The 25,188-nt window shown below is 41.3% G+C and overlaps 1 protein-coding gene across 1 annotated transcript in view; it reads right to left on the bottom strand.

The window, feature by feature from the left end:
• ACSL3 (acyl-CoA synthetase long chain family member 3) overlaps positions 1–25,188 on the bottom strand; it is a 57,469-nt gene that overhangs the window by 11,018 nt on the left and 21,263 nt on the right. Inside the window, exons 3-13 of the mRNA XM_079782802.1 lie at positions 17,587–17,764; positions 16,008–16,117; positions 15,034–15,172; positions 12,760–12,910; positions 12,424–12,547; positions 12,116–12,187; positions 10,805–10,944; positions 6,416–6,588; positions 4,060–4,134; positions 2,152–2,343; positions 812–926 (exon numbers count right to left, since the gene is read on the bottom strand). Of these exons, the coding sequence (XP_079638928.1) occupies positions 812–926; positions 2,152–2,343; positions 4,060–4,134; positions 6,416–6,588; positions 10,805–10,944; positions 12,116–12,187; positions 12,424–12,547; positions 12,760–12,910; positions 15,034–15,172; positions 16,008–16,117; positions 17,587–17,764 (1,469 nt within the window). The remainder of the gene's footprint in view (positions 1–811; positions 927–2,151; positions 2,344–4,059; positions 4,135–6,415; positions 6,589–10,804; positions 10,945–12,115; positions 12,188–12,423; positions 12,548–12,759; positions 12,911–15,033; positions 15,173–16,007; positions 16,118–17,586; positions 17,765–25,188) is intronic.

Raw genomic sequence — 25,188 nt, 5'->3', positions numbered from 1 at the left:
GGCTGGCCACACAACACTTGGTCATTACACTGGAGAATAATTACATCACATACTACTGCCAGGGAAAGTGTAATCAGAGCACCAATCTAAAATCCAACACATTTTCACCTTGGTTGCAGGCTCCTCCCTGGCCTGGGCCCTGGTCAGGCTCATGCAGGAGGCAACCAATCAATGTGTTTCTTTCACGTCAATGTTTCTCTCTGTCTTTCCCTCTCTATTCCACTATTCCACTCTTCCTAAAAATCAATGGAAAAAATATCCTTGGGTGAGGATTAAATAAATAAGTAAGTAAGTAAATAAAATCCAACACATTTTCCGAGAATGCACTTCTAGGATTTTAACTTTAAACTCCCCTTCCCAGCTGCCTCTAAGTCATCATGGGCTTTAATACAGCCTAAGAAAGAAGCCCTCAACCCTGATCAAGATCCCAAGCAGGCTCACACCTCCCAATTCCTTTCTTTACTCCCTTTCCTCTGGACTGGCTCTGGGAAGCCTCCCTGTGCAGAGGGACAGGTAGCTAGGGGTCCCAAGGCGGCAGGAAGGAGGACTTGCTCTTCTTCACTTCCCTACCACAGAAGACACTGCAGTGAGATATAAAGCAGAAAACAGACACAGAGGAAGATGAGGATGGAAGCATGAAAAGGGAAGAATCGGTGGGTGAATGGCTGTAATGAGAAGAGGCTGTTCCCAGAGACAACAGATCAGAAAACAGTTCTTGGTACAATTTTACAAAGAAGACCCATATACGAAGGAAATGCCAATAGCACACCAAATGTTCTAAGTAAACGTTGCATGAATTCTACTTTCTTACCTGTTTGCATATGCACAAATGTTATCTATTAGTGGAAGATTCTTCAAAGCTGCCTCTACTTTCCCAAGAGAAACATATTCTCCTGCCTGGAGTTTTACAAGGTCCTTTTTACGATCTGTGCAAGACAAGGCCGGGAGGGGGATACATGGCAGGATAACATTAATAACACCTTTAAGACACATAAATATTGGCCATTCTCTAAGCAGTTTGCTACCAATTAAGTTCATTATAATACTTATGCTAAAATTAAAAGTATGTAATAAAATTAAGTCCTAATTTTGACATTATTAAATATATTCTTTTTTTTAAATTAGCTTCTAAATAAGGGCCTCCCCTCATCAGGGCTTTAGTCATATTCCACTGAACAGGTATGTTCCTGGTATACATTAATAACAGGGAGGTAAAGAATATACTCAGTGCCACCTGAACAATCACTCTACCTGGAGAGATACATGTTGCAAAAACATCTCTCTCCAATGTGCTATGGTAGTGCTAAGTGTTAAGACTCTCCAACCTGCTGCTTTGGAAAAAATTCCTGCCAGCGAGACCTGAGCTGAGTCTTGTGGAAAGACTGAGCAACAGTCAAGTGGACCAGTGCTGGCAGAGAAAAGAGATGTGCCAGCTCAAAATTACCGCAGTAGAGAAGGAAGAAACCACCGGAAGTGGAGATGAAAGTGGAGAGGTGAACCAGGCCACACAACAGGAGAACCTTGAACTGAGCCTCTAGGAGCCACTAACAGGTTTCAGGAGGAAGTGGCCCAGTGGGGTCAGCATTTATATGATCACAGAAGGGGCAGCCTAACATACTACCAGGATAAGAGAGACAGAGAGAGAATGCTCTTGAGGCCTATGTCAATCAATGGGCTGTGGGTTAGATATGAGGAGCTGACTAAGCATCTTCTCCTGGGCCTCCAGTCATGACTGGGCGAGAAATGCCAGTGACTGAGGAAGAGAACCTCAGGGAAGAGCAGGGGAAGGTATCTGTCACCCCATCGAGCTTTCAGGCCTTCCTTTGTTCTCACAGGTGAGGCAAGGTCATGTCCCGACAGGAGAGAACATGTCCAATAACCTCTAGACATCAAAGAAGTCACAAAAAACAATGTTCCCTATTACAAATCTGACTCTTTAAGGGTTAACTAATAAGATACCACTGCTGCTGACAGATTCTGAGACCTCTTTATCTGTCTCACCTTATAATTCCACACACCCCTAACTGTAAACTTTTATATTCTATGGATGATGCAACAGGCCATACCAACATTTCTTAAAAATACATTCTTACATTATTAAGCAGCTTCTCTAAATACACCCACATTCACAAAAAAGTACGAGACACTCACCAATAATCTTTAAACAACCATCAGGATCGAACTCCCCAATGTCTCCAGTACAGAGCCACCTCTGCCCGTTTTCATCTTCAAAGAAATCAGCCTTTGTTTTTGCTTCATTTTTGTAGTATCCCATTGTCACATTCTGGCCACCAATAAGAATTTCACCCCTGGGATGTGGTTTATCGGTATTAAAGTATCCACCTAATAAGCAGAATAATTTAGAGTTAATTCGGTATTTTTATCCCTATATGCATCATGTGAAAATGTGAAACTGTTAGTTTCTAAACAGGGACATCTGATTTCAATGTAATTAGAATTTCCCAAAGGAAATAAGGCAGATACTATGAATTAACAAAATTCATCAATGTAAAACTGAGTTTTAGGTACAAAACTTCAGTTGCTTAAACATAAGCACTTATGCTTTTAAACTACTATTCTGAGGAGAAAATTATTCAAAAATCTAACATCTATTGTATAAAATAATTACATCACTACACAGGTAAACTTTAAAAATTCTGTAGAGATTCTTAAATATCATACTAATAGAAGTATTAAATCATGCATTTAATAAGAGAATAATAAATATCTGTATCAAATCAAATTCCTATATATTTAGAAGACGTTTTCTTACAGATAATTTCAGAATACTCCATGTTTAAATTTATTAAACATATTCACTAAAAAATTACATCTCAGCCTTAGAATCTTTATCTTTACTTTGTATAAAAGAAAAGAAAGCATTCAAACAAATCATAAATAATATTTACATGTTAACAGGATCAAATAAAAACTTTTTAAAGTAATTAGTATTTGCCCTGACCGGGTGGTTCAAATGATTGGAGCATCATCCCATACACCAAAAAAATGTTGCACATACCTAGGTTGTGGGTTCAATCCCTGATTGGGGTGCAACTAATCAATTTTTCTCTCTCTCCTCCGTCCTCTCTCTCAAAAATCAATTAAGAAACATGGCCTCAGGTGAGGATTTTTTAAAAAGTAATTAATATTTAAGTGCATATAACAACAGATTTTTATGAAATTACAGTAAAAATTTCCTTCTGATAATTCTGGGTTGAAGACCTCGTGGAAAAGATGACAAAAGAAAAAATATGTCAAATTTTCTTAATAAAAAATAAATTTTATTAATTTTTTTTTAAATATATTTTATTGACCTTCTACAGAGAGGAAGGGAGAGGGACAGAGAGCCAGAAACATCGATGAGAGAGAGACATCGATCAGCTGCCTCCTGCACACTCCCTATTGGGTATGTGCCCGCAACCAAGGTACATGCCCTTGACCAGAATCAAATCCAGGACCCTTGAGTCCGCAGGCTGACGCTCTATCCACTGAGCCAAACCAATTAGGGCTAAATTTTATTAATTTGCTTCTATAAAATAAAAGTTATGATTATGCCTAATAAACTGGCATATTTATTTAGTACATTTTTTGCCATAATTGTTACTTGTATTTACTAATAATAAGCAAAATAAAAAATTACAATTCTTCAGAATCATCTTTTAATCAAGCAAAGTAAATGCATCCATATAGCTGTAGATAATATCTACTAATAAGGGACAAAAATGAGCAGTTTGAGTACTTTTATATTCTAAATAAGGAAGAAAATGAAGCACAATACTAATTTTTTAAAATACATTTTCATTTATTTCAGAGAGGATGGGGAGGGAGAGATAGAAACACCAATGATGAGAATCACTGACTGGCTGCTTCCTGCACGCCCCACACTGGGAATCGAGCCCACAACCCAGGCATGTGCCCTGACCAGGAATCGAATCGTGACCTCCTGGTTCATAGGTCGACACTCAAACACTGAGCTACACTGGCTGCCAGGCAGCACAATACTAATTTTAAAGTTAATACTATACACATTAATGTTTTGTGGTTAAAATATGTTATTACCTTCCTCCCAGTTCTTTAATTTGATTTCACAGCAAACTAATGGTGCTCCCACTCTGCCGGTATTGTAGTCCCACACTAAAAGGCAAATGAAAAAAGTCTTTGGTTACAGTAGTTAATAAATGGCTTCATTTTTTTTAAATTACCAAAAACAATGATTTATCCCAAAGCTTAGATATCCCCAGAAAATCCTTAAAAGCAGGTCACAAATTGGTGAACCACAGGCTGGGTGGCCCACACTGAGTTTTTCTTTTGTTTTGCTTTGTTTTTAATCTAAATTGATTCTTGACACTTAAAAAATCAAGACATTTTACATGTAAGGGTGGAATCTCCAGGAACAATGGGCCCACCTTCCCAGCACATCAGTAATTATAATCCCCATTAGAGGGCACATAGCCTGCTCCAGGTCCCCAGATTCCTCACCTACCACGTTTTTTTACATCAGGGCCTGTTTCTCTCATTTAAGAAGCTGCCTGGTTCATGATTTTATAGCACCCCCTCTTAAGAAATGAAGACCTCGGAAGCCTCCCTCACATATCAGTTATGCCACCACACCCTATTTAAATTCACGCAGTGAGAGTTCATAGACCAGGTTGGAGATTAAGACGGCTAATTTTCAAGAATTTGAGAAAAGAACCTACCATTTATCAGAAATAAAATGCCAATATTTAATACTTTACAGAGTTTCATTTACAACAAACTGTAACTGATTAAACATACATTCAATGTGAATCTTAAAAAAAGAAATTAAGATCCTCAAGAAAAGAAACCATATATGCATGTACTTAAGAGTGCTTGTTGCCCTAACCGGTTTGGCTCAGTGGATAGAGCATCAGCCTGCGGACTCAAGGGTCCCAGGTTTGATTCCATCAAGGGCATGTACCTTGGTTGCGGGTACATCCCCAGTAGGGGGTGTGCAAGAGGCAGCTGATCGATGTTTCTCACTCATCGATGTTTCTAACTCTATCCCTCTCCCTTCCTCTTTGTAAAAAAATCAATAAAATATATTTTTTTAAAAAAAGAGTGCTTGTTTATTTCCCACAAAACAAAAAATATAAAATACAGAGAATATAATTGAAAACAGGAAAATACAGGAGTAATGCAAGATAAACCTGGCATATGAAGAGTACACAGAAGTACTCACGGTAAGAAAAAATCAGCCCTAGCTGGTTAGGCTCTGTGGATAGAGCGTCGGCCTGCAAACTGGAAGGTCCCAGGTTCGATTATGGTCAAGGGCACATGCCCAGGTTGTGGGCTCTGTCCCCAGTGGGAAGGCTTGCAGGAGGCAGCTGATCAATGATTCTCTCTCATCATTGATGTTTCTATCTCTCTCTCCCTCTCCCTTCGTCTCTGAAATCAATAAAAATATATATTTTTTTAAAAATCAGCAGTGAAGAGGTTCAATATCTATCAGTATCCAGAAAATACAAAGTAGAAACACAGCTTTCTCTAACAGGGGAAGCAAAGTAACTTCCTCCCATAAAAGGGATACATGAGGCCCTATGGGGTTCACCTGGGAACCACCTGGGGAGCAAGAGGATCTCCTCCTCAACCATGTCATCATGGGAAGGATGAAAACTATATTCTCTAGACCTTTCTCTCTATACTTACACACACACCCCCCGCAAGAAACATTTCTGAATTTGAGCCTTAATACACATACCTAAACAACTAGACAAAACACATTAATTTTCTACATAAACGAAACTTAAGAACTGATGTAATAAATGTACAGAATACAGCCAATGATTTTTACTAAAACTTCTTTTCCAGAATGCTAATGTTATATAATAAAAGGCTAATATGCAAATTGTCCCCTAGAGTGGGAGTTTGACCAGGGGGCGGGGCCAGCTGGCCAACGGCCTGTGGCCCCTCCCCTCGGCCGGCTCGGCCCCCCTACATCGATTGGGGGTGAAGCCGGCCCACCAACTGCCTGCGGCCCCTATCCCTGGCTGGCCCTGCCCCCAATCAGCCCCCCACCCCTATTGGGTGCGGGGCCAGCCTGCCAACCTCCTGCGTCCCCTCCCCCGAGCTGGCCTGGCCCGATTGGCCCCGATCAGGCCAGGCCGGCTGGACCCCACCAATGCACGAATTCGTGCACCAGGCCTCTAGTTAGTTTATAATATTCCCTAGTTTATAATTTAGCATGAGAAACTCCTCTAGCTGAATTGCTATTAGATATACCTATTACATTCTAAACCCTTATGTCAATAATCACAAAACATGGACTTTAACACTACAGTGCCAGAAAGATACCGTAAACCCTCTTCTACATATTTGTAGAAAACAACCCATATCCAAAAATGGGAGTCAGAGTACCCAGCCTCTGCTGGACACTCCACTCTGTGGTAGCACTAACCTTCTGTAATTGTTCCAGCCCCAGCAGACTCAGTGAGCCCATAGCCCTGACCAACGGAACAGCAAAAGCAGATATTCATGAATCGCTGCGTGGTTGCAGAAAGTGGAGCACCTCCACACAACAAAAGCTGAATATTTCCACCTAGCAAGCTCCGAACTTTCTGGAAAATAAACCTAGAAAAATTAATCAGAGAAATTACAGAATTTTAAAGCTGAATGGAATCTCCCAAATCATTTAGACTTATCTCCCAATTCTGATAGTAAATGCCTTATCCACGGCCACACACCCAATTCAAGAGATGCTCTTAACCCACTACTTAAATCTTAATTTTTAAAAGTTCAACTAAATAAAAAAGATATGATCTTTTCTTAAAATTTTTTCAACTAATATTTGAATTCAAAACTGTCAGGTTTAATTTTGTATAATAATGGAAAACCCTTGCTAATGGACAGAGCAATTTGTTTTATATTATTCTAGACTACACATTATACTAATACTGAATAATCCTATTTTATTTTTAAAATTTAGTATTAAAAGCAAATTATTTTTCTGCTTTAGCTTACTTCATTAGAAATGTCTACATATTTATATACAGCAATCTAACTTTTAAAAAAAATTCACTAATTCAAGTTCCAATAAGTTTATTGTTTAAAAATATCTGGTAAATTAAAAAAAGAAAATAATTCAAATATTTAATTGAAATGTTTCTGAAAATACACTAATAAATACAACCTTGGTCAAAAGAAGGGTTTATTGTTGTTTTTTAAGTAACTTTGAAAAAGGCAAAGACCAAGTGGCAATCATCTATACTAATAAAAGAGTAATAGGCAAATTGGTCAGGACGCCCTCATAGTAATGACCGAACATCAGGCTGCACAGGGCAATAAGGCTGGCAGGGGGGTTAGTGAGGGACGACCAAATGACTGAACAGCAGGCTTCATGGGGCAACCAGGCCGGCAGGGGGGTTAGTGAGGGACAACCTAACGACTGAACAGCAGGCTGTGTGGGGCGACCAGGCCAGCAGGGGCGGCAGTTGGGGGCAACCAGGCTGGCTGGGGGGGCCGTGAGGGGCAACTAGGCCGGTGGGGGGGGGGGAGGTTGGGGGCAACCAGGCCGGCAGGGAGGGGCTGTTGGGGGTGACCAGGCTGGCAGGGGCGGGAGGGCAGTTAGAGATGATCAGGCAGGCAGGCAGGCGAGTGGTTAGGAGCCAGCTATCCCGGATTGTGAGAGGGATGTCCGACTGCTGGTTTAGGTCCAATCCCCGGGATCAGGCCTAAACTGGCAGTTGGACATCCCCCAAGGAGTCCTGGATTGGAGAGGGTGCAGGCTGGGCTGAGGGGGACCCCTCCCCCCCCGTGCACGAATTTCGTGCACCAGGCCTCTAGTTTAATAATAATATTAATAGGCTTTACAAAGTAGGTTATATATCTCACTAAAGAGATAACTAAAAGTAAGGCAGGTAAAAGCTTATAAAGTTTTAAATAAAGTAAAACATTTGAAAAACATATTAACCCATATCTATCTATCTATCATATACATACATATATATATATATGGCTAATATGCAAAGTGTCCCCTTGGGAATTCGACCAGGAGACCGGGAGTTCAAGTGCTTGCTATGACATGCGCTGACCACCAGGGGTGGCGCAGAACAAAGGGAGGCCCTGGCCAGCGGCCGGCAGCCAGGGAAGGGAAGGGAGTTCCTAATTGCCGTCGAGGCCTAGGGACCCTACCTGTGCACATATTTCGTGCACCGGGCCTTTAGTATTCCCATAAAAAATAATCTTGAAAATAATTAGAAAATAATACTTTCATTTCTAAATTCTACAATATTGCATAATTAAATCTTACTCTATTAGCACTACAAAAACAAAAAATTAGTAGATCTGTGGTAAAACTGGTCAGTTAACACTTTAAGCACAAAAAAATTAGTCACATTTTATTGCCCTTTTATATTCATACTAGAGGCCCGGTGGATGAAATTCGTGCACGGAGGGGGGTTGTCCCTCAGCCCAGCCTGTACCCTCTCCAATCTGGGACCCCTCAAGGGATGTCCGACTGCCGGTTTAGGCCCGATCCCTGGGATCGGGCCTAAACGGGCAGTCAGACATCCCTCTCACAATCCAGGACTGCTGGCTCCCAACTGCTCGCCTGACTGCCTTCCTGATTGCCCCTAACCGCTTCTGCCTGCCAGCCTGATCACCCCCTAACCACTCTGCTGCCAGCCTGTTTGCCCCCAACTTCCCTCCTCTGCCGGCCTGGTTACCCCTAACTGCCCTCTCCTGCAGGGTTGATCACCTCCAAATGCACTCCCTTGCAGGCCAGGTGCCTCCCAACTGCCCTCTCCTGCTGGCCATCTTGTGGTGGCCATCTTGTGTCCACATGGGGGCAGGATCTTTGACCACATGGGGGCAGCTATATTGTGTGTTGCAGTGATGATCAATCTGCATAGTACTCTTTTATTAGATAGGATAGAGGCCTGGTACAGCGGTGGGGGCCAGCTGGTTTGCCCTGAAGGGTGTCCCGGATCAGGGTGGGGTTCCCTTGGGGCGTGTGGCGGCCTGAGTGAGGGGCCTGTGGTGGTTTGCAGGCGGGCAACGCCCCCTGGCAACGCAAGTGGAGGCCCTGGTATCTGGAATTTATTTTCCTTCTACAATTGAAACTTTGTAGCCTGGAGCAGAGCCAAGCCTGGGACTCCCTCCGAGGCTGGCAGCCATTTGTGTTGGGGTTATAATTGAAACTTTGTTGCCTTAAGCGGGTGGGCCCAGCCAGGGTGTGTGGAAAGCTTTGCTTCCCCTGTTGCCGGCAGCAACCCTGGCCTGCTCTCTCAAGCTCCATTCTGTCGCCATTTGTTTGAATTTGTTTACCTTCTATAATTGAAACTTTATAGCTTGAGTGGAGGCTTAGGCCTGCAATGGCTGGCAGAAAGCTTGGCTTCCTCTGTTACCTAGGAAACCTTGCTCTCTGTGGCTGTAGCCATCTTGGTTTGGGTTAATTTGCATACTCGCTCTGATTGGATGGTGGGCGTGGCTTGTGGGTGTGTCAGAGGTATGGTCAATTTGCATATTTGTCTATTATTAGATAAGACTAGAGGCCCGGTGCCCAAAATTCGTGCACGGGGGTTGGGGGATGTCCCTCAGCCCAGCCTGCATCCTCTCCAATCTGGGACCCCTTGAGGGATGTCCAACCGCCCGTTTAGGCCCGATCTCAATCAGGCCTAAACGGGCGGTTGGACATCCCTCTCACAATCCAGGACTGCTGGCTCCCAACTGCTCACCTGCCTCTGCCTGATTGCCCCTAACTGCTTCTACCTGCCAGCCTGATCACCCCTTAACCACTCCACTGCCAGCCTGATTGATGCCTAACTGCTCCCTGGCCGGCCCGATTGCCCCTAACTGCCCTCCCCTGCTGGCGTGGTCACCCCTAACTGCCCTCCCCTGCTAGCCTGGTCACCCCTAACTGCCTTCCCCTGCAGGCCTGGCCCCCCCCAACTTCTCTCCCCTGCAGGCCTGGTCCCCCCCAACTGCCCTCCCCTACAGGCCTGGGTCCCCCCCAACTATCCTCCCATGCAAGCCTGGTACTCCCACAACTGACCTCCGCTGCTGGCCTGGTCTCCCCCAACCTCCTCTGCTGGCCTGGTCAACTGCCCTCCCTGCTGGCCTGATCGCCAACAACTGCCCTCCCCTGCAGGCCTGGTCCCCCCCAACTGCTCTCCTCTGCCAGCCTGGTCACCCCCAACTGCCCCCAACTGCCCTCCCCTGCCAGCCATCTTGTGGTGGCCATCTTGTGTCCACATGGGGGCATCCATCTTTGACCACATGGGGGTGGCCATCTTGTGTCTTGGACTGATGGTCAATTTGCATATTACTCTTTTATTAGATAGGATTGAAATAAATTTAAAAGCAAAGAGAAATAATTAAAATAATTCAAATCACACAAGAGTCCATATAAAATATAAGCACATTATTAAATCGAGTAAGTGGAAATTTTTGTCAAATAAAATGGCAATTTTTTAATTGCTCATATTCGTATGCAAGATGGAATTTTTAAAGAGTCCCTCTTATTTTTTTAAATATGTTTTTATTTATTTAGGAAAGGAAGGGAGAGGGAGAAAGAGATAAGAAACATCAATGATAAGAGAGAATATCATTGATCAGCTGCCTCCTGCACGTCCCACACTTAGGATTCAGCCCGCAACCCGGGCATGTGCCCAGACCAGGAATTGAACCATGACCTCCTAGTTCATAGGTCAACACTCAACCACTGAGCCACGCCAGAAGTATCTCTTTACTTTTTAAAATAAGTTTATTTCTTACCACTACTTCAATTAACAGGGCTACTGATCTGAACAAAGCACCTCAATTATCCAGAGAGAGAACCTTTCCTTACCTGTCACACAAGGGAGTACTTCGCCCTTTGGAAATCTGTTCCATTTTATAATTATAGGCCAGAATAAACAGATTACGTTGAAAACTACTCATTTCATTTACTTTATTCATGACATTTTTGTAGATTCGATCCATGATTTCCTATACGTATAAAAATTAGTTAATACAGTTAATGATGTTATCGGGTGCCTTACATATTAAAATCTTCACATCAAATTAATAGTTCTATCAATATTGAGACATTTCAAAAGATATATCCCATCAGGAACATATTTTTAAGATACAGCCAAAATTAGTTTAAAAATGAGGTTTCTGTGAAAATAACTTTTAATAGCAAACATATAAGTAGATGTTCATTAGTAGTAAAAAGAGAAAAGCATTTGGGCAGTAATATATCATTACTGATTTTTTATATTGCTTTTTTTCATCTTATTTATTCTGAACTAAAAACTGAACTCATTAAGTAAATAAACAACTATATGAAATGATTTTAGTTATAGAGTACCACATTCTTCGCTATCAAGAGGACCTTGGGTTATTTTGGCTGGTTTTGTCTTTCAATGCTGCACCCAGAAAATTTTCCTTGTCTGCACTATATTTTGCTTGCTAGGCCTATTACTACTATGAAATATACTTTAATGACTTCAAATAGTTTTTCCTCTACAATTTCAAATTATATTGAATTTTTACATGAACTGAAAATTTAAAGCAAGATAGCACTAAGAAAACGATATACCTATAGAAATTCCAAAAGCGCCAGTCATTTATGTTTGATTTTGGAATAACTATGTAATTATACTTAGACATGAGCACTCAGATATCTGATAATTCCCAACACTTTCAAATAAAATCAGAAAGCCACATAAGACTTACATATGGAGAGAAAATCAATGTGTCTCAGTTCCATTAACCTTACTCTCAGGCCCCTCCCATTCAAAGTGGCACCAAGTTCTCGGCCACTTTTTTTGGTGTCTAGGCCAGACTTTCCTGAGGACTCAGGAGGTAATTACACTACTTGCTTAGAAGGAGGTGATCTTAACTCTTCTCTCCTATCTCCTGCTGAGTTTCAGGTTTCTACTAATAGCAAACAAACCTCATGAAAAGAATTTGAACAAGAAGCTATCTAGAAAAAGGCACTGATGATATGATAATAAAGACGGACTATATCCATAGAGCTTCAAGTAATACAGAAAATCAATGAGGATAAACCCTACATGACCTCCTCAACCACAGTATCTTTCCCACTAGCATGTATGTCTGTAGAAGATGACACTTCTTGAGAACTCAATATTAATTAGTGGCCAGTTCTTACCGGAACCGCTGCCATCAGTGTTGGCTTCAACATGGTGGTATCCCCTTTGCTTCCTTTTTTTATTTTTGAAGACTATAGAGAGAAAAAGTGATCTATATGTAGTGATTCTTATTTTAAAATTCAATGAAATTCTTAGATTAAAAAAATGTATTATAAATTCATCATTTTAACTTACTTATAATCTAAAAATCAAGTGCTTATTTTAAAATGAACTGTCATCTTCACAATATAGTGCCAAACTGTCAGGGAAAATGTGTTAAAAATGACTATGATTTTTTTGTATCTCATGTCATAGACACTTAATTTACCTGATCTGCTAACGTCTGTGGTGAAGAGTAACCAATGCGGCATCCGTGAGAAAGACAGACAAGCTCCGCACTCAATTCTAACACGTGGGCCAGAGGCAAATAGCCAATGTAAACATCTTCCTCTCTGAAAGAAAAGGGAGATGTGAGAAGAAATGGTCAGGTGCGCGCTCTCTGAAAGTGACTACAGTGGGAGCAAGCTTGAGAAGGCACATGGGAAGGCCCTCAGGGCATCAATTTGACTCCACGTGTGGTGTTGTGTGAGAGAAGAGCCAGGGAGGCTTACTATATAATAGATATAAACACTGGCCTCCCCCGCATTTACTCACTAAGACATACCCCAGGCGTGGAATCCTTTCCGCCATCCCCGTGATGCCAGCAATGATGTTGCTGTGGGAGATCATGACCCCCTTGGGAAGTCCTGTGGACCCGCTTGTGTACATGATTACTGCAATATCTGAGGGTGCCGGTGTGCTCTGAGGTTTGTTTTCTGTATTGGAGAAAAACACATACACAATACACTTCTAAGAAATCTAGCCAAAGCACTGATTTTTTTCATAATAATGTTTATTAACTCAATTCAAAAATTGTTCATTGTAATCACACAGATCAAGTCCCGGCACATAAAGAACATATAGTCTGTTGGGATAGACTAACATATAAATCTATCATATAATAAAAGCTATGAAGAAAAATAAAGTAAGACAAGTAAAGCCATTTAGATGAAAAAGTCAGGAGAGGCCTTTCTGGAATTGATATTGTAATAAAGACCTGAAGAAAGTGAGAAAGAGCCAGGAAAACGCTGAGAGTGGGAGATTGTGTCAAGTAGAAAATAAGCAGGTACAAAGGCCCCGAGATACGAATGTGCTTGGCATAAATACAGAGCAGCAGGAAGTGTGGTGGGGAGGAGCAAGCAAGAGAAAAGCAGCAGGAAGGAAGGGGAGGCAGCAGCCGGGCCCACACCATGTAGAGCCTTCGAGGCTATGCTAGGACTTAGGATTTCACTTGGGGGAAAGCAATGTTGCTTTGTCATCATCCTGGACAAGGATCGCTTTAGCTGCTGTGTGGCTACCTAATTTAGAAAGGCAAGGAAGGAGGTAGGAAGATAAAAGGCTATTCCAGATATGCAACTAAAAATTAGGGTGGATGAACAAGGGTACCTAGACATTTGCTAAAAATGTTCTCTGCTTCGCAATGGTAAGTTAACTTTGCTACACTCGGAATTCTGTATTAAGGACAACGTCCTCCATTTGACAAGCCTAAGGACAGCAGCCAACATCCTACAGAGGAGACAGGGTAGACAAAGAGAAGTGGATCGTGGGTGGCACTGATGATCTGCCTGAATTAATCCGGGAACTACCCTAAATGTGGACTTCCTAAGCAAGCAGGGGAAAATTTTCAACATGTTCCCAAGTGAACCCTTCCTCTCCTGCCTACAGACATATTTTTCAACAATTGTTCTCATTCAGGTCCTCACTCCCTAATCTACATCCACGCCTTCATCCCACTTCTTGGAACTTGTTCTCTGAGGTGACATCTGCTAAGTCAATGGTCCCCTTGCTCTCCTTGTGTCATCTGACTCACTCTGTGCACCTGGTCCTGCTGACTCCTGCCTCACTGAGACATGATTTCTCCCTTCCTCTCTGGCCAATCCTGGGTGGCATCTGAATGCACCAATCTCCATGGGTGACCTCACCTACTCCACAGCTAATTAAAACTTAACTGCCAGGCACCTAAGCTGTTTGTTATAGCAGCACTTTAAACAGGAGGTGCTGGCAGCAAGCAATCTCATCGCCTTTGGGGGCTAGGACTGTGCCCCTCAAAGTGAATTGGGAGGTTCTCCATCCATGGTAGAAGAAAACAAACAAAAAAACAAACTGCTTCTGGCTTCTAAATCTCCTAACTCCACACTTCACTGCAGAGTACGAGACTTGTACAGTCACTGCCCACTAGACAGCGACATCTGAATGCCCCACCAGCACCTAAAATTCAATCTGCCCAAAATTAATGGGGTTAATGTCAGCATAACCCCATTCCAGAGTTCAGCCAATGCTTACACTGAATTAGTCACGAAGTGTCCAACTAGAAAGGAAATATACCCCAGCATCTAAGCAGCTTTCTATGATATCCTTAAATACCAATATACTTGTTAACATTTTCTGACACCTATTTGAGAGAAGGAAATCCTGGAGTCACCGTGCCTAGGTGTGCTAGTTGGAGGATAAAAAGATGTCCCTTTTGGAAGAGGTACAGTTGGAACAGAGAGTAAAAGGAGGGATCTGGGTTTAGCTATCTTTTAATACTCACAAATAATTATTCCACAGAGGACAAGTTTAATGTCATTAGTTATAAAACTAACTTTAAACCATCTAAAATTACCAGAAAAAAAACGAAAAGTTATATAAAGTAAAACATGTTTAAAACTAAATTCAAATAAATACTATTTTTAGAACGTTCGTAGATTACTGCTTGAATTTTTCCTTATACCTTTCTTGAAAGGGTAGATGGAAGTATACCCAGAGTGATCTTACTCCCAGAGAGATGGTCTAGAAATTATTCTGGAAAGCAGGGTCCCTGCAGAGCACACAGAAGGGTCAGGGAGCTGCGACATACCCGTGCTCGCCTTGGCTCCCAGAGCCTGCACTGCGGCCATGGTGTGCACGATGACGCCCTTGGGGAACTCGGACCAGGTAGGTGGCTTACCATCGACAGTGATGATGTGCCGCAGGCGTGGAGCTAAAGAAACTATATCCTGGAAACACACAAGCATTCACCACATTCATTATTCTTCATGAAGTAGCTTAGCAAATGGTCTAGATCACAAGGAAAGCAGTTTACCATATTCAATGAATTATTAACTTCTTGCCTCAAAATAAAGGGGGGGTAGGAATACCCCTTTTTAGATGGAGAAATATTGGTCTGAAATTTAAATTACTATTCTTTAGCACCAGATTTACTGGTATCTCTCGCTCTTTGGTAAAACCTTGATCAACAAAGTTACTTCCTCACAAAACGGGCATGTAAACATAGGCTGCCTAAACTGCAGGAGAGCCAATCCCCTTATGTAATAAGAGGCTAATAGATGCAGAGGAAGGGGAAAGAATGGCACTCACTTATAAACTTGTGTATTTTTTTAATCAGAAATTATTTTTTAATGGGGAGTTATCTAGAAATTAAAGAAGCCCATTTTTCCTGTAGTTTCATAAAATCTCTCTTTTCTCTTTAAAAAATTCTCAAAACTCATGACTCAATGCTTCAGAAATAAAAGTATCAGCTTAAAAATAACCCTTCAAAATTAAAATTTAATTTAAAATAGACTAGAAAATAGATGAGCACAATAAAGAAAAGGTTTATAAACTCTACCTTAGATATGGGAATATTAATAATTTTTTAACTCTCTTGCACTAGTTATATGTATATATGAAATCCACTTTTTCTTTACTAAAGGAATAAAATTATATTCCTATAAGTTTATAAAGATAATAAGGATTTTAAAGATCATAAAAGAACTAAGCATCAACAATAAAGCTCATGACACTGAAAATTCAAAAGTATCGGACAGTTATTAAAACAACTCCAGTCCTCACCTTCAACTTTGTTTGCAAGAGTTCTTTACTAGTAATGATGTTGGTCACCTCTGTTTCATTTAGTCCATGAACAATTGCCGGACCTCCTAGTGTCGCATACAACGTAACAACTATAGGGAACAGAAGGGCAAGTCAATACTTGAACATTGCAAGGGCATACTAAACATAGGTAAAACCTTTGCAAGTGTATATGAATCAGAAGGGAGCATACTGAACCCTCCATCATTAGATCCATAGTTTATGATCTAACTGTACTGTTTTCCCAAATCCTTAATATGCTAATTAACATTTTGCCTACTTACCCTATCCTGGTTTCCCCCAAGGTTTTCAATACTTTAAAATTTAAAAATATTTAATTTTATTTTTTTTCACCTATAGATGTTACTATGGGACTGTCATATTGGAAGTAATCATATCTGACTTCTAAAATGTCAAATCTCAGATGTTAACTACTTGGTACTAAAATATGAAAAAAATATATATACCAATTAAAATAACACATTGTCAGATTTAAGTTATTACATGTTACAGTAATAGCATGAACAAGTGTCAGTACTGCTTATCCCAAAGCAGAAAAATCTACAGAAAAACATTCTTTAAAATGTTGAAATTAAATAATATGGTGGATTTTTAATTGCTTTCTGCTTAACTCAATAGAGTAAGACTTAACGTGACTTTAAGAAAAATGATTATTTTCAAGCTTCTCAAAAGAAACACTTTATAAACCTAAACCTGTGAAAATAAAAAGGTGTAACAATTTAAAGGGGAAAAAAAATAGTGAAGGCATTTACAGCAAGAAATCTGGTAAAAGGACCTTTTCTGTTTCATCTAGAACAGGGGTGGGGAATCTTTTTCCTGCCAAGGGCCATTTGGATAGTTTTAACATCATTCTCAGGGCCATACAAAATTATCAACTTAAAAATTAATCTGCTATATTTGTTCAGCCATTTAATTAACTCACCCCTAATACCTTGGCAGGACCAGACCAAAAGATTTCTCAGGCCTGATATGGCCAGCAGGCCGGACATTCCCCAATCCTGATCTCAAGGATAAGATAATGTCCATACTTAATATCACATTTTGGCACCAAGAACTCTCAACTAAGCTTCCAAGACTACCTCACAGACTGAGGCATCATGAATACTACTCAAATAAACACAACATAAAAATTCTCTATCGTTTAGCCTAGCACCTGGATTTGAGTATTGGAAGTATTTTAAAGGGCAACTGCTACCTCTGATAGAAGTGGCCTAACAAAATGATGCCACCTTCAAAGGGGAAATCCTGAGAGATGATAGCAGTGTATAGACATGGCTCCTTATACCCAGATAGTCCCCTATTAGTAGATTCAAGTCCACTTACTACAGTGACTGTACCAATTGCTCCACAACTAGTTTCTTTTCCCAAAAACAGATCAGTAATTTTAAGTAATAACAAATTCTCCACTGAATGCAAGGTGAAAAATAACATCAGAATTTTACTCGTAAGAGTGAAATATTTATAATAAAAGTCAGTATATCTCTCCCACAATAACATAGGTCCACTCTTCCAGAAGACAAGAAAAAGAAAGCCCACGTACGCTGAAAGTTATACATAAAGCACGCCTGTGCAGCAATCATCCACTCGGCCCTGGTTTCACAGAAGATAGCAATGTTGGTCTTTGGTTTCTGACCCAACACCTGTAAGCCATTTCCAAAATTCAAAGCTCTAACGTAGACATCTTCATAGGAGAGCCAATGATAGTGTCCAAGAATAACCTGGTAAAACAAACAAAAACCATACAAATAGCTTTCAATATAACCAAAATATTAGTTTCTAAAAAGCCAGGATGTGTTCCAAATTTTGACAAATAAGAAAGTTATGTTTGCATGTAATTAAGCTATTTTTTAACAAAAAGTGGGTTTAAAGTGAAAAATCTGTTTTGAAAATTAGCTGTTTTTGTGCTATCTTCTATGACAATTCAAATTTTATGCTAAATCTTTAACTTTTGTGTGGGGGAGGAGGTGTTTTTTTGTTGTTGTTTTTTTCAAAAATATTCAGGGTTTGACAGGATCTTAAAGGTCACATTTCTGGCGCAAGGGTCATATACTAATAATTCACTTATAGATTTTATTTACTTAAAGGATTTGGCTAATAATTGAAAATTTAGCCTAGTATTAAACATTACTGACACCAAAATTTTACTTTCTGTTTACTTATGAATTCCTGGATTCAATATCAGATGGTAAAATACAATGCACACACACACAAAAAAAAAAAACTGGCCAGACCCAGGCTAAGAAAAATGTTTATGACGGTTCAATTTGAATGGCTGTATCTGACACTGGATAAGCAAAGTGAACAAGTCTCTTTCCGTGACCAGGTTTGGACCAGAATACTCACTGGCACCGCCAGACATTCAATATTTCATCTGTGCTTTCCAGAAGTTCAGGTAACATTGAGTCTACATTAGTTACAATCTCCTTTTAAAGCTGGTTAACGTATTTTTATCTTTAGGTTAGATCAGACTATAAATCCCCAACTACATACAAGCTGATTTAAAAGCTCCTTTCACTACAAAAATATATAGTTCTCAAATATGGCTTTGTCATCAATATATGTCACACACCTTAGAACCATCAAATCATATTCATTTTTAAAAATGCATACAACATTTAAGAAATTTTCAGAAATAAGATGGAGATAAAAATTGAAAAAAGATAAATGCTGCCCTCTAGTGTACTATTCAATAATGAACTTAAGAAATACTTATTTTGATGGATAACACGACTGTATTTAAAATACTTATTTAATGTTAGTGGTCCCAAACTCTCACCTTGCTCTTCACCCCCACAACATGTTCAGCATGGGGAGCTCCAAAACTTCAAAAGGAGCTCTGTGGGGGTGAGAAGACAGATGAGAATTGGGCCAAAACATGCAGGAACTGGATTGCAATTAAGAATTTTATACTCTAAAGATAAGCATGAGCTACCTCCTAGCTACTCCCAGATTCAAGAATCTAAATGTCTAGCTTTTAAGTGTCAGAGAATATATGTATTCCGAAAAGGCATCCTATCTAATAAAAGAGTAATATGCAGATTGACCATCACTCCAACACACAATATGGCTGCCCCCATGTGGTCAAAGATCCTGCCCACATGTGGACACAAGATGGCCACCACAAGATGGCCAGCAGGGGAGGGCAGTTGGGAGGCACCAGGCCTGCAAGGGAGGGCAGTTGGAGGCGATCAACCCTGCAGGGGAGGGCAGTTAGGGGTGACCAGGCCAGCAGAGGAGGGAAGTTGGGGGCAAACAGGCTGGCAGAGGAGCAGTTAGGCATCAATCAGGCTGGCAGCGGAGTGGTTAAGGGGTGATCAGGCTGGCAGGCAGAAGCGGTTAGGAGCAATCAGGAAGGCAGGCAGGCGAGCAGTTGGGAGACAGCAGTCCTGGATTGTGAGAGGGATGTCCGACTGCCCGTTTAGGCCTGATCCCACTGGGGATCTCCAATCTTCGAGGGGTAACAGATTGGAGAGGGTGCAGGCTGGGCTGAGGGACAACCCCCCCTCTCCGTGCACAAATTTCGCGCACCGGGCCTCTAGTCCTATATAATAAAAGCCTAATATGCTAAGTGTCCAGTCAAATGCTCAACCAATCAAAGTATAACATGCTAATGATATGCTAAGGCTGCTCAACCGCTCGCTATGATGTGCACTGACCACCAGGGGGCTGTCAGTCAACTGGTAGAGCAGTCGCTATGATCACCAGGGGGCAGATACTCCAACTGGTAGGTTAGCTTGCTGCTGGGGTCCAGCCAATCAGGACTGAGCGAGACGGGCCAGACATGCCCTGGAGCCATCCCACGGTCCCGCCCTGGCTGACTAACCTCCCACGTCCCTCCCCGGCCCCAGTCATGCACTGGTGGGGTCCCTCAACCTGGCCTGTGCCCTCTCTCAATCCGGGACCCCGCAGGGGGTGTTGGAGAGCCAGTTTCAGCCCGATCCCGCAAGCCAGGCTGAGGGATCCCACCGGTGCACAAATTCGTGCACCAGGCCTCTAGTCACATATATAGTCCAAATATGTAAAGCCATATGATGGCGCCACGTTGTGGCAAAGAAATCAAATCATGAGTTTAACGCAAGTATAACCAAAATCTGACTTTCATTTAATTCTTTAACCTTTTGCACTCGGATGTCGAGTGTGACTCGACACGGTTAGCATTAGAATAAAGGAATCGAGAAAAAAGCAAGCAAGTGCAAAGGGTTAAAACACTGAATCTTCCAGTAGTCATCTTTCCCATAAATGTTACATTTAGAGGACCTCATAATTTTATCTGACTTGTGCTGGAACAGTTTCTAACCCTAATTTTGTCCCTATAGTGAGCCCAGCCTGAGATTAAATTTATTTATTCCCTGCCTATACTTCTGACAACTGCTAATCCAGAATCATAGATCTCACCACTTTCCTAGCATCTTCATTTTCTCACCCTCTGCCACCCTTCTCCACTTCCAGGTGATGATACTTCACTGAGAAATTAAAAATTAAACAGAAACTCCCTTAACTACCTACCACCAAGTTCAATAACCTTCACCCATCTGTACCAACACTCTTCGCAGCAGAGTCCCTCAGGTGTTACAATGGCTGAAGTGTCCCTGACAAAAGCCAAATTCACAACGACTGTGCTTCGAAGAGCTTCCCAAATTTCTATGTCCATTCCTGACCACCCCTAGTCCATCTCTCCCCCTGAACTAATGAATCCCAACTTGGCAACCCGCTTCCATTCTTATTCCTCTACAACCCATTCTTGCTATAGTAACTAGTGTTGTTGTTTTTTTAATACATAAGTCAGCTAATTGCTCTGTCAATACTCCAGTATTTCCCCTGTCTGGTAGAAATGTAGTCCAAAAACCTTACCTGGCCTAAAGGCCCTAAGGGACCTAGCAGTGCAGGTTTCCCTGTGCTCATTTCCAGCCCTCCTCCCAGACTCCCTTCCTGTAAATACAACTTTGTTCTTTCTGTCCTTCAAACTGGCTGGGCTGGGCCAGGGCAGGAACGAGGATAAGGCAAGGCGCCTGGGGCACAGAATTCAAGGAGCATGCACTCCCTGGGTCTGTCCCTCTTCTCTGTAAACCTAAGGGGAGGATTAAGATTATCCCTATAGTAACTTCCCTCCCTCACATTTAATTGGCTGGATTTTTATTCCATGACAGGTATGATATACACATGTGTAAATATCAATGTTATCATTCACACTAGCACTGCCTGGAACACGAGAACTTAATTTACTTTGTTCAGGAACATATGAGATTAGATGTTTGATAATGCTAATAATGAGCTTCCCTTATCTCAAAAGAAAACAATAAAAATAAATGAAGGTAACATACAGAACATTCTATAAAAGCACATAAATAACCATTCAGGACCCTGAAGAATGAGACAGTCTATTAAGATCAAGTTCCAGGTCACTGAGCCTAACCCCTATAGGCACCAGGACTTTTTTTTACTATAACCATTTACAAGAGAAATATTTCAAAATTATGTACTTTCCTGCCTCCTTAGCAAAGTACAGCTGGCTTCATTTAACCTTTCTCTCTGCAAATAAAGATCATTATAAACAAACTAGAGGCCTGGTGCACAATTTCATGCACATTAAAAGGAAATTAATTAGAAGAAATATTTTAATATCGCTATTCACCCTTTCTCTATAATAGAAGTGCCAACCAAATTCACGATCAACAATGACAGATTGAAACACACATGTGCAATTGGCGCCAGCAAGAGCTTTATATGTATTGCACATGTGCGAGTCAACTTAGCCTTTTATATATATAAAATAAACTTGCTTAATTAGACCTGCTTTCTGATTTAGCTAAACTTTTTCCAGTCTAGTGAAGCACCCCAACTTCTCTTTCAGGTAATTGTCAGCAACACAGCAGTAAATATCAACACGAAGCAAGTTATTATTGTAGATCACACAGAGAGAACAAAGGGTAAAATATTTAACTGCATGAGTGTTTGACTATATTCTGCGTGAGAAAACCTGAAATCATTTTCAAGGTCCACCATTTCTTACTTCTTTTCAGTCGGGTCCAGTTTCTAAACTTTTTAAATCTCCGTTTTCCGGCTAATGAAAATAGGATTCTACCGAGTCTCCTATCTACCTACTCCAGGGCTTCTGTGAGGATCAAATGTGATGAGGCACTGGAAAATGCTTCATAGACATTTGGTTAAAGTGTAAAATGTTTGCACCTGGCTATAAAGCAAATCATGTTCCTGGGCTGAAGAAATTGCAAGGAAGCTAGTTGGTAGGGGGAGGAAGCCAGGCGTTGCTACGTGATGTCATTACCCGGCGCCCAGAGCCACCGTTTCTGGGCTGGGCTGTGAGTCACATTTTGTGCCATGGGGTCTTGGCAATGTCGGCTGCGATTGGGTGAGCTGTCACTCCAAGGTGGTGGCGGGGCCTGTGTCTCACTTGGGGGAAGCCAAGTGTTGCTTTGTTGGTGCCAGGTCCACGGTGCCAATTCTTTGTAAATGGCCAGTGTGCATCACGGCAGCTCCTGCATTGAGTGTCTGCCCTCTGGTGGTCAGTGTGTGCCATAGCAACCAGTCGGACGGTCGGAGGGACACTTAGCCTATTAGCCTTTTATATATATAGATTGTGGGGAGGGAGGCAGAGAAAGTGCAAATATTCAAGCAATGTGGACGGTTGGTAATCATCACTGTGATGGTCATGAGGAAGGCAGCCAACTTTTACTACCGTTTGCTAGGTGCTAAGTGTGCTGCAAGAATTAGCTTACTCAACTCTTACAGTAACTCTAGACATAGTTACTATTATTATTGCTATTGTACATATGAGAACTGAGGCACAGAGATAATATAACTTCCTCAAACTCACACAGCTATTAGTAACAGGATGAGAATCTGACCCAGGCAGCCTCATCCCAGGACCCAAGTACTAAATCACACTGCTTTGCCTGCACTAGAGAAGGGAGCTGGGATGTGACTGGGTAGAGAAAAGGTGAGCTGCTCACAGAAGACTGCCTCAGCTGCTGTGTGAGTGGATCAGAATAGGGATTAGAATAATTTATTTTTGTTTTCTTTTGAGATAAGAGAGTCTCATTATTAGCATTATCAAATATCTAATCTCATGTGTTCCTGAACAAAGCACAAGGCCAGTTTTAAAGAGGGAGGAAGGCTATAAAGGGGGGAGGGGGGATCAGACTCCTGCTTTTTTCCCTTGGGCCATTTGGTTCGGGTGGTACCTTGTTAACAAAGGGGCTGACAGAGGGGAACAAGTATGAAAAGATGAGCCAAGAGTTCTGGTCTGGGAGAGTAATGTACTAGTAATAACCAAACCACAAACTCTGGCCAAGAGACAAACCACTGCATAAATTAATTACGATGTTAATGTCCTATAACTCAGAAAATGAGTATCATGCACTATGTAAACAGGGTAAAAAATGTGACTGCAGCAAGAAATGAGACAAAAGTAGGCATTGAGGATGAGGAAAGGAAAGCAAAGTCAACCCCCAAGAACAAAAATAAGGACTTCTATTATCTTTTTGGAAAATTTAGAGGGAATGTCATAGTGAAATCTCTCTGTAAGCACACTGATTATATAATTCCTTATTTTCTTCTCTCTAATGTGTATAAAATACTAGAAAAAAATGTAGTGTTGTTGGTGGTTAGATCACCATGTCTGAACCAGCCTTGTGCTCTTTTCTGTTATTCTTTGCGACTTTGTTCTATTTCAGGTACATGTACTTTAGAGATGTTCTGGAGATCCAACAGTTTCACTGTTCATTTCAAAAGATGCTGGAACAATGCACTTGGTGCTGGGGAGTCTGCGGTCAGGAGATGCTGACACATCCCAGATGCTTAGCTCTGTGACAGTCTCATAAAACCATACGACATTTAAAATGTAAGACAACAGTCCTGAAAGAGCTTGCCAAGCCTCTGCTTCTTTGCTTCTGTCTTTCTACTTGTGCCCCCTAGAAAGAGGCCTGTCTTGATGACGCTGATGCCCACCTTATTGTGGGCAAAGTTAGAGCAAAATCATCACACTGCCTATTTTCTTCCCTTACCTCCCCACTTGTAGCTCAAATACTTTTAGGATAAGATGGAAACAAAGCTTCAGATCATTAACTGAAAATAAAGGTTTGAGTATCTTTGCTTCAAACATATCAGATACACTCTAGGGTTAATTCCCAAAGCTCAACCCCTCAAAACAAGAGGAAACATTTAGATATTGCTACTTCATTAGCTCTCTTCTCCTAATTAAAGATTGTCTTCAAATATGGAAACTATGAAATGAAGACACACTTCGTCAAAAGATACGTCTGCACTCCCAGCTGGCAAACGCTCCGAGTAGAAGCCACATGGCCTGCACAACCCCACTCTTACATCAGCTGTGAACGGTCCCCTTTTCTCTGTTCCTGCTGCAATACAATGGGTGTATATAAGAGACCAAGAGGGAGAAAAAAGCCTACCTTGTTTAACGTGCAGTGGAAACACCCACTGTCCAGTCTGCAGACCTGCCCACAGCTGCCACTCAAACCAACAGAAAGCAGCCTTAGCACAGCACCCTTTCCCACTGAGGAAGGCTAACAGAAAATATCTGCCTCATCTTTATCCACAAAACCCAAAAATTAATGCACTTTCTAATGAGCCTAATTTCAAACAAGGAAATATAATAGGATTTCTGTACCAGAGTTTATTTCAAGACTTCTGAAAAAGTTTGATGAATCGCAAATAAAGCAAGACAGCCTGGGTTCCAGTTCTGGCTTCACCCCTTGCTAGCTGTAATGTCCTTGGGTAGGTTACTCAACCTATCTGTGCCTCCCTGTTGTCATCTAAAGTAAGTCTGATAACACTAACTCATAGAGCTATTGTTTTACCTAGGTTGATATATGTAAAGCTCTTACAACAGCCTTGCTTCAAAGAAATGCTAATAAATACCAGCCATGATCATTATCTCCATATTAAAAATAAAGAAACTGAGGCAAATTTGCTAAATAACTCTTTCAAAGTCATAAAGCTAGCTAGTAAGTGAAAAAGCTGAGATTTAAACCTGTACTCTGGATCTAGAGTCCAGATTCTTAACCCCTATGTTATACTGCCTCTAGGATGTCTTATCCCCTGCTTCAAGTCAATAATGGCAGGTTCTTCTGTATTTGTGAAAAGAAATTCTTAAAATCCATGCGAC

This window comes from Cnephaeus nilssonii, assembly GCF_951640355.1.
Source record: "Cnephaeus nilssonii genome assembly, chromosome: 10".
Taxonomy (NCBI): domain Eukaryota; kingdom Metazoa; phylum Chordata; class Mammalia; order Chiroptera; family Vespertilionidae; genus Cnephaeus; species Cnephaeus nilssonii.
This window is presented reverse-complemented; position numbering and strand designations above follow the sequence as displayed.